The sequence below is a fragment of the Austrofundulus limnaeus genome, unplaced genomic scaffold (assembly GCF_001266775.1).
Source record: "Austrofundulus limnaeus strain Quisiro unplaced genomic scaffold, Austrofundulus_limnaeus-1.0 Scaffold1049, whole genome shotgun sequence".
NCBI lineage: Eukaryota > Metazoa > Chordata > Actinopteri > Cyprinodontiformes > Rivulidae > Austrofundulus > Austrofundulus limnaeus.
In genome coordinates this window covers 67282-77857 of record NW_013953451.1, presented here as the reverse complement: position 1 = coordinate 77857, position 10576 = coordinate 67282, and the positions used below count along the sequence as shown (strand labels likewise).

The 10576-nt window shown below is 41.0% G+C and overlaps 1 protein-coding gene across 1 annotated transcript in view; it reads left to right on the top strand.

Annotated features, from left to right (window-relative positions):
* fer1l6 (fer-1 like family member 6) overlaps positions 1–10576 on the top strand; it is a gene marked incomplete at its 5' end in the record, with an annotated part of 67530 nt that overhangs the window by 43421 nt on the left and 13533 nt on the right. The window contains 8 exon segments of the mRNA XM_014030390.1: positions 124–168; positions 607–704; positions 2000–2128; positions 2205–2339; positions 2408–2535; positions 3333–3503; positions 3608–3768; positions 9588–9921. Coding sequence (XP_013885844.1) covers positions 124–168; positions 607–704; positions 2000–2128; positions 2205–2339; positions 2408–2535; positions 3333–3503; positions 3608–3768; positions 9588–9921 — 1201 coding nt within the window.

Here is a 10576-nt window from a genome sequence, read left to right as displayed (position 1 = left end):
AGTGTTGTCGTTTTTTTTTTTTTTTTTTTTTACTATTTTACTGAAGTTTTTTTGCATAAACTGTGTTGAGGATGAGCTTACCAACAGTCCCTTGACCCACACACATGCTGTTGTGCGTTGCAGCTTTGCCATACCACAGCTTGCTCAACGATGGAATAGACACGTTGGGTAAGGATTCGTGCATGCAGTTAAAGGAGTTGTTAATGGTTACACTGAGCATCTGGTATTTTTCACATTCTCACTGATAACTGCAGGCTTTGGGGACTGGCTGTGTTCTTGTTTCTGTGGCACAACTACAGACATGAGTAGGCTGCTCTGTGTGTAGTTGCTGGAGGTGGTTCTGTCACTGAAAAATCTGCATGGTATCATTTATGGTAACCCAGGCAGTATTTTTGTGCTCGTTGAACAAAATGTGCAAACTTTTATGTTCCTGTTGGAGAAGATGAAGTGAGCTTCATCTGCTTTAGACACGTCACCTGCAGGTCTTTGCATCGTATTGTTCCCTGTTAAAACTGCTTTTAAGCACCGCTGCTCATCATGTATAGTGCTCTGTGCTGTACATCAGTATTTCCCACTGAAAATACAACATGTTGTTCTCTCCCTCAGTCAGCAGCCAGTCAGATGGAGAAAAGAGAAAGAAACAAAAATCAAAAGGAACCCAGGAGCTCAGCACCGGACTGTGTACTAAATTAGCCACACTCAAGGTATTTATTTTTGCAGACACCGTAAGCCAGTAAAATTCTAGCTTTCCACTATAAGTTTAAACGAGCAAAAATGTATAAAAATACAAAAGAATTAAAGCCATTGTCAGTAACCCAACAATTATTTTTTGATTCTCTTAAGTCTTTTGCACAGTTTTGTCAATCTGTCCATCACTAATATACAGGTAATAATGTATGTGAGCAGTCATTTTTTTAAGTTTGTAATATTTTAGTTAAAATGTTGTAATATGGCAAAGTTAGATATGAAATAGGTTTCAAGAAGGACCAACAACAAGGTTAACTATTTAAGTTGTAAAACTATTTATTACATCTTACAATTAATTTGAATTCTGTATAATTATTTTCTAAAGTAATTCTTTTGAATAGTTAGAACTTGTTGACTGAACAAGTGTAATCCCCAATAAATGTATAAATAAGAAATAAAATAACTAGACTTCTATTCTAGTTTGACATTTTCCTTCTCACCCGAGGAGTTTTCTCGATTAAAAAAAATCTGTAAAGAGTTCCAAGCTATTGAACTGTTTATGCAGCTAAATTCACATGCAAAATAAATTCACTCCCCTTCCTTCTGAGGGTCATTAGAGTCTTCGTTTGCCTGACTCTCGAGATATTTTGGTCACATGCATGAAGGTGTGGAACTGACTGGGCTTAATGCTGTATTGTTTATTTTGGAAGCTGAAATCTGGGACCTAATTATCTGCATACATGTCAACCCCTTCAAACATTTACCTGTAAAATGACCTTCTGAAATCCATAAATGTCATTAAAAATCCATAGTACTCTCACAGGCCGGGCTCTGAGATGTAAAGTTTTGTATGATTTTCTCTCGACATCTGTATACATGCAACATGGAGGAAAATCCTTGTAATTTACAGATAATTCTTTCAACATGACATGTATGCATTTGTATAAAAGTCTTTTCTTGTATGATGGCTTCCTTTATCCTCTTCTCAAAACATTGGTCAACTTTGTTCAAATTATGAACATTTTTGTCCTCAAAAGTGCTCTGTGTTCTTTAGTTAAACATCTCGTGCCAGCTGTCATCAAAGTGAATCATTAATCACTTAAGCCATATTAGTTGTGAAAATATGCAATTTTTTCCATTTTTTTAAATTTTCTGTATGCGTATCATCTATAAAAAAATAGACATTAAACAAAACAAAATGAACATTTAAATTGTAGCATAAGTTATATGGACGAGTTTGCCAGTAATGTGAAATCAGACAGAAAAAGAACAGTGCTTCAGATAATAATAGTGCTTCTGATAATCTTTGCAGATATATAACAAGGAACTGGAGGCAGAGTTTGGTCCTTTTGATGACTGGGTGACCACTTACGAGCTGTCCAGAGGAAAAGCCAATGAAGATGAGGGAGCATCTGAGGAAAGGGTTGTTGGGAAATTTAAGGTAAGTTTCACCCATGGATCCTGCACCTCAAGAAATCTAATCCATCTTCAAACCCGTTCTTCCGCTGCTTCAACAGGGACGATTCTGCCTCTACAAGCTGAGGGACGATGAGGCAGGAAATGAAATCACGGACACAAGTCAATTCGTTGTCAGCAGAGGAATCCCTCCCAACCACCAGGTCCAAGTCCTCATACGAGTCTACATCATTTCTGTGAGTCCTGCTCAGCCCTGTTCTTCAGATCATGGAGTGATTTTGATTAAAACCTGCACTCTTCTCAGGCAAAGAACCTACACCCATCTGATCCGGATGGGAAGGCCGACCCTTACATTGTTCTTCGTCTTGGTAAACAGGAAATCAAAGACAGAGACAACTACATTCCTAAACAGCTAAACCCTGTTTTTGGAAGGTAAGTAACTTTAGTTTCTATCATCTATTCTTTAGTCACCTTTCTGTGCAGAGTCACAGGGAGCTGGCACCTATATCCACAGAGGCGGCCCATCATAGGGCCACCTGGAGACAAGCGAGACAGCCATTCATGCCCTCACTTACACCTAACAAGGAGGGGGTATCATTTATTTTTTTAATGCAGTGCAATGCAGACAAGAACAATTCTGATTATTCTGGTTTTTATGGTAACAATGTCCTGTAGAGAAATGTAAAACGTTGAACCCTGAAGTACTGAAGTGCAGCATCCAGACTATTTTTGGTGTTCATACAACAGAGACATGATAACGAGCTGGCCGATCGAGACGTACAGCACCCTCTGTGCTGTAAGGATTTTAACTTTTAGGAAGTTAAAGGAAAACATTATTTTTGACAGGAGCCACACTATATGCAAGTTGTGAACACATTTCCACTCAGAGGAGAAAGCACAAATACAGCAATTGGTTGTTGTAATGCTAATAGGGGACTAACGAGTAAAGTGGCATAAAACTTTCCATCTATCTTGGAAACATAAATGCAACTTTTACTGCAAAGGATTTGTGTATGCATTGCAAAAAACATTTCCTGTGTGACATGTTTTACTGTTGGTCACTATTGTTGTGTGGGTCGTAACTGAAAATAATGAAGGCGTAATGTTTGATTTTTCATCTTACTGTGTTTTTTGTGGTGTCATCTCTAACTGGTACAGTGCTAGTTCCCTGTATCTCCAAAAAGGTTCGAATTATTTGAGTAGCTTCATGTCTACATTTTTCCACCCAGATCTTTTGAGCTACAGGCCACATTTCCTCAGGAGTCTTTGCTCTCCGTGGTCATCTATGATTATGACTTGGTGGGAGGGGATGACTTGATCGGAGAAACTCGCATTGATTTGGAGAACCGCTTTTACAGTCGACACAGATCCACCTGTGGACTTCCTACTGAGTACAGCCTGTAAGTGCAGGTGCTAGTTTTATATTCAGCTGAATGTGGGATATGTGGCATCAGGTAAAGCAAAATCCATATATCTTTTCACTCTGAAACTGTTTGTTTGTCAGTGGGGGTTATAATGCCTGGAGAGACTGTCTGAAACCATCAGAGTTGTTGTCGAAGATGTGTAGAGAGAATGGTGTGGACGGCCCTCACTTCAGTCCAGGACGTATCGTTGTGGCAGACAAAGTTTTCACTGGCAAGACGTTGTACATGGATGAGAGTAAAGGTAAGTCACACTTTAGGCTACCTTTCAGTCAGTACACTTGATATACAACACATGAGTATGGGGATTGTGCTCTTGCAAGACCAATGTGAAGAAGTTTCTTTCAACCCGTCTGTCAAGGCCAATGAAACTGCTGCATTCACGGATGGCCCCGCCCTCCTGGGTTATAACATGCAGTACATTCTCATTTCCTCAATCTTTAACTTGCTTTAACCTGATTACAGGTCCCTTGTATGTGACCTAGGTAGTGGACTGGAGGTGAGCTTGCTCCCTGCCCAGGGCGTCGCTACGTTTGATCCTGTTTTTGCTTGTTTAGGCTGCTAACATGCAACATTTGTTAACACACCTAGTGCAACTAATGGCCAATTTTTTTTGCTTCACTGTCTTCTAACCTCTTTAGCTTGCTAACCGGCATAAATTTGCCCACCCCTGCTTAGCCTGTTAACGTGGTAGAGCTTAAGAGCAGAATAACTATTTTTTTCCCAGTTTAGCTTGCTAACTGGAAGACAACTATCCTCTATTGTCTATTGTCACTTTGTGGTTCTTGTACTCCTTGACCTTACCGCTGCCTTTGATACTGTCGACCACAGTATCCTTGTATCTCGACTCGAGCATTGGGTTGGGATTACAGGTGTTGCACTACACTGACAGAAATTTCTGTGTCAAGGTTGGGAACAGTGTTTCTGCTAAAACATCTTTTCCATGTGGAGTCCCACAAGGCTCTATTCTTGGACCACTTCTTTCCATGCGCTACATGCTCCCGCAGGGTCCATCTTGAGGAAACATGGTATTTCATTCCATTTTTATGCAGACGATTGCCAGATCTACCTGTCCCTGAAACCAGCTAATGCAGGYTCACTTCACCCTCTCATAAAATGTCTGTACGACATTAAGACATGGATGGCTTCAAACCTTTTAAGCCTTAACGATCAAAAGACTGAAGTCATCATCTTTAACCCTAGCTCAGCTACCACCTCTGATCACTTGAACTTAGATTCTCTCCAGCCTTATCTCAAACACTCAGTAAAAAATCTCGGGATGGTTTTAGACTCAGACCTAAAGTTCAGTAAACAAATTAGTTCCGTTCTGCAGAAAAGCTTTTTCCAACTGCGRCAGGTAGCTAAGCTCAAGCCAGTGTTGTCCAGACCCAACCTGGAGACTTTAATCCATGCATTCATTACAACTCGCCTGGATTATTGCAATGCATTGTATGTTGGAATCAGCCAGGCCTCCTTTGCACACCTTCAGCTCGTCCAGAATGCAGCAGCTCGGCTTTTAACAGGTACACGTAGGTCTGAGCATATTACACCAGTTCTCTCCTCCCTTCATTGGCTCCCCGTGCAAACTAGAGTTGACTTTAAAATCCTGCTATTAACCTATAAATGCTTAAACGGCCTTGAACCCCTCTACCTCTCAGAGCTACTGAAACCATATGCTCCTTCGAGGGCTCTGAGATCATCCAATCAGATGCTTTTGGAGATTCCAAAAACAAGGTTGAAGCTCCAAGGAGATCGGGCGTTTTCAGTCATTGGTCCCAAACTCTGGAATAACCTTCCCCTCAACATTAGGCAGGCCACTTCCGTTCACCAGTTCACGTCATTGCTAAAAACCCATCTTTTCTCTCTGGTGTTTCATACTGAGTGAGCTGATTTAGCGCAGTTTATGTGTTTCTTTTAATGCTAGTCTCATTCACTGGATGATATTTTTTATTTTATTTTTACTTGCTGTTTTTAATTGTCATCATTGCTGTGTGTTACAGTGTTCTGTTTTATTGTTTTATTTGTTGTGAAGCACCTTGATAACAGTTTATCTGTTTTAACTGTGCTATACAAATAAAGATGACTTGACTTGACTTGACTTTTGTCATAATAATGGTACTAGAGAAGAGTAAGAAAAGGTTCACTGACTCTATTAAAGCTGGCAAGGCCAGAATCCCTGGTTCATGTCCATGTCCAAGTGCTTGCAGCATTTGTCCAGTGTGTCTCAGCATGTTGCATGCTTTGTATCCAACTCCATAAGTTGACTCTGGAAAGATAAGTGAGATTCCTGACAAAATTACTGACAAAATTCATCTGCAACCAAGACTCTTCAACAAATTGCAGAGTTGGAATCCAAGAAGATGGAGGACAGTTCTACAGCACTATGGAGTCAGCAGATGGAAGGAACCCTTCCCAATGGGGACGTGGATCTGGTCAAGTTCCACATGCAGACTATGCTGCTGGGAGACAGCAAGATCTCTCAGGTGGTCTCTCTGAGGATGAGACAGGAGGTCAGGAGGTATAGAAGATGTCGAAAGAAGCGGTGGAGATGCCTGTTGAAGTAGATGCATCCACTCCAGCCCTGTTCGAGCTGTGTTGCAGAGCGGCCAAGAGTCTCAACATGTAATGGCACGCCCCTCCACCGCGACAACGCCAGACAAGTCTCACGGAAAATAATTTTCTCCCAAAGCAGCAGACTTTGGTGAGAAACAGGCTGTCGGATTTTCTGGATTTTTTTTAACTGAGCTGATACAGACATGGGCATCCCCCAAGCTCCATTGTCTTTGCCTTTCTCCCAGTTTCTGGACCTGGAGAACATGGGTCCAGTGGGTCTGTCACACATCCCCCCAATGGATGACACACTGGCAGCCAAGCTGAATGCATCAGCCAGCAAAAGACACTCTCACTGGCAAGCAGTGCTAGTTCTCTGTCGCACAGCTGGAGCAGATCAAATGAGCAGGGTCTCTGTGCACGCACAGGCATACCAGGCTAAGAAGCTGCAGGAGCTGTAGAAGGCATTGAAGTCCAGGAAAAGCTCCAGTGGGCTGCTGGATGGGGTCCACAGAATGGTGGATTTTTTCCTTCAGTTGTACACCACTGCAGGGATTGCACTCAGAAAAGGCATATCGGAAATGGTGGTCACGCACCGACGTCTGTGGCTCATCCTCACTGAGTTGCTGGAGTGCCAGTGTTCAGACTTTCTCCATCAGGCTGTTGAAACTACAGGACTGTTTGGCCAAGCTCTGGAGAAGATCCAGACCCGCTGAGATCGGAGAAGGAAACAGGGGGAAGCCCTGCATCTGTGAATGCAGAGGCGAGATTACTCCCAGCCCAGAGCCCCCAGTGATCACAGGAATGCACCTCCGCATTAGCACTCCCTTGCCCCAGTTTCATAAAACAAACTCCAAAAATGATGGGGAGAGAGCTCAGACAAACGGAGCTCAACTCTCTACCCACTTAAAACTGTGTCCAGTAGAGGGCACAACAAACCCACAAATAAACACCATTAAGGCTCACTTCTAATGTCAGAGCATGGCACATGTGCGCACCATCACAATGGATCATTGAAACTGTAGTTCAAGACAACTAATTACAATTCATCAAGCCTCCTCTTTCATTCAGAGGAGCCCCGCTGTCGCTACACCTCACTCCAGCTCTCACAGAGGAGATCCGCTCACTTCTAACTAAGGGTGAAATAAAAATTGTCCTTCCACATAAGTCTAACAGCAGTTTTTACAGCTAAGGTTTTGCGATCTCAAAGATAGACAAGGGTCTCCGTCCCATACTTGATTTGAGACAATTAAACAAAGCTGGAAATTCAGAATGTTGACTCTGTGCCACACAATGCAGTCTGTGCACCCAGGGGACAGGGTCACATCAGTGGATTTGAAAGATGCATATTTTCACATCTCAATCCTAACTAAACAGAAAATTTCTGTAGGCTACGTCGCCTTTGAAAATAAGGCATATCATATGCTCGGTTTTTCTCTGTCTCCTTGAGTATTTACAAAATGCCTCGAAGCAGCACAGATGACATTTAGGGCCAGGGGCAGCCGAACCCTTGACTACCTGGACAATTTATTAATACTGGCGGACTCTCCTCATCAAGCCAGAGCCCAAAACTCTGCTGATGTCACACCTACAGTCTCTGGGGTTTGTCATAAACACAGAGAAAAGTCAGCAGATCCCCAGTCAGAAAATCTGTTATGGAATTAGAGCTGTGGAAAATTATACAAAGTTATCCTAGCGGAGGATAAAAGCATTCAGTCAGTGTTTCTATATTTCAGCATAATCATCTGCTAACTAACTGTGTAGGGGTCACCTCGAGTGAAGAAACAAGATTTACTGCCTCGAAGCAGGCCTCGGACAGGCCTGACGAGAGGACAGGAACTCTGTCACAAACTGAACTCTATTTAGGCCATGACAGGTCATTCCAACCGTGGAAGAGAACCCCTCAGTTCTCTTAATCAGATAATGGACAGAACAATCTCTTCTGTTTGTGATTCATTTGTCATTTAACTAAGAATGTTTATGCATTTGTTAAATCATGATAATGACTGTCACAGGAAAAGTGGAACCACTTCTTTTCTTTTATCGTACCTTAAAGATTTATAATGGTATGAAAAAATCAGAGAATCTGATTACAATGTTTTGATTGTGTTTTTGTGTAAATCACTGTTTTTATTTTACTGTGAACACAGTAATATAATTGTGGATTTTTCCTGAGAAAATCTTTCATTTATCTGGACTAACAGAAGGTTCAGAACTGATTATAAAACAGAAATGTTAATTAATCATCATAAATGTTTTGCAGTGATTTCTCTTAGTCTATCAGAAGAAAGCTGAAAAGAGGTTAGTTATCATATCATGTTGTTGAACAACCACAGAATTTTAACCTTGGGCTGGCGCTGGCTGGCAAATCTTTATCTTTCTTTCTCTGACTCATCTCTAAGCCTGAGGGCGGAACCAAAGTTTGTCCGTTTCTTTTACTAACCCGCACGGCTTTGAGCGACACACTCTTCTTCCTGATTCCAACCTAGGCAGACAGCTGGGATTTTCTCCGGAGAAACCCCAGTTTGGCTTTAAGTCAGATCCCATGAGCTAACTCGGAAAGACTTCACAGCCAGGGAGCTGGCACGCCTGCCGGTGGTCTCACCCCGAGGCTGAGCCTCATGAGTGGGGTTTTAACTCCCGAGGGGAGATTTTATTTTGGAAGGAGGAACTGGATACGGCTTGAATTTTTCTGGCTTGGACTGAAACAGACCAAAGTTACCTGTAAAAACACTTGTTCGCCAATGACTGGTAAGCGAGCCGACATCAGTTCCCTGACTGATCAGAGGCGAGCCAGCTCCTACCCTGAGGGTGCGTTAGGAAGTCATTATCAGGTAAAAGCTGATGTGTTCGGAGTGACGTGTCATGTGGAACCTGAGCTTAGAAAAGACGTGCAGTTCCGGTTGACCCACACTTTGATAAAAGTAAAAGTAGCAGCAACATAATAATCTTACTTTTCTCCTTTCCTTGTTCTTAATTTGCCAAAACTTAAGCTAAAAGTGCCAGTAAAATTGTTTGGTTGTTAACATCAGAACTGACATTTTACTGTTCTATATAAGTAATCTGAGTTGATGTGAATTGAAATTCGGACGCGGGTTTTATCTCATTTAACTCTGACGCTTGTTATTGGAATAACCACAATCAAGTGTAACTTATGACCTGTTCAATTTGTGTAAATAAATGATTGCATAGTCTTTTATGAATCAACTTGAACTCGTCTGAACGTTCACTTATTGTGTCACTTTTCACTTCGCACAGTCAAGAAATTAACAAGTAATGAGAAATACCTTGGTAAAAGTTTCCTCATGACCTTGTGTATGAGAGATGTGGGAAAAGCTTAATTCACTTTAAGCTCACTCTTAAAACTGAAACTGCCAACACCTTTTAGGTTTTAGGTTTATTTTATTTAAAATGAGAGGAATATAAATCTTCATTTCCAGCATGCATTTATTTGTTTGTAATGATGATCAGTAGTCGACACCTCATGTTTATGTACATGTGTCCACGTCTTAGATGAACCGGTGGAGTCCTATGAGCAYCTGTCTCTGAAGGTCCTGCACCGGTGGGCTGAGATCCCAGCTGTAGGGTGCAAACTGGTGCCAGAACACATAGAGACCAGAACTCTGTACACCAAGGCCCGGCCTGGAATGGACCAGGTATTACTTTATTTATCTTTTAATGAAACCAGTAAATACAAGATTTATATCTGCAGATTATTAACATTTGAAGTAAACCTGGTTGAAGGTATAGGTGACACTGAAAAGCAACAAAATTGGGTATTTATCAGTCAGTTTTACAGATATCAAGCAAAATTTTGGTGTGCTGATGTTCACTTACAGTACATACTGCGAGCACTAAAAGATTACACAAGATTATTTTCTAAAATTATGATAAATGTTGAAATCAACTATGTTTGTCAGTAAAATTGATTGAAACTTTTAGGAAGTAATCAATGAACACACATCTACAACTGATTATCCTTTACAGTCAACCTGACTAAAAATGACTGCTACACTTAATCTATTTTAACTAGCACAAAAATGGCTTTAACTCTGTCWTTTTTTTTTACAGATATTRAGCTAATATTTGGTGTGGCAGTRTCTAAGWAGAAGAATCAATCAATCATTCTTAACACAATAAAATCTTAGTTTAAAACTCTAACAATGGTAGTTTTCTTTCAAGAAATGTTAGCTGTTAAATCTTAAACGTAATTATTGACAGGCTGAAATCCAGTTTTAATTCCTTTGTCTTAACTCCACTCCTGTTTTATAGTAAAGGACCCAAATATGGATTAAATATAGTTAGACCATATCCATACGATAAACAATACAATTTATTTACATGTTGCTGCTTTTTCAAAGAAATGAAATATATGTGTTGAAGCTGCTCAACTGTTTGTGCAATGTTTAGTTTTGAGCTTTTTTACTCTACACTCTGTGTGTGTGTGTGTGTGTGTGTGTGTGTGTGTGTGTGTGTGTGTGTGTGTGTGTGTGTGTGTGTGT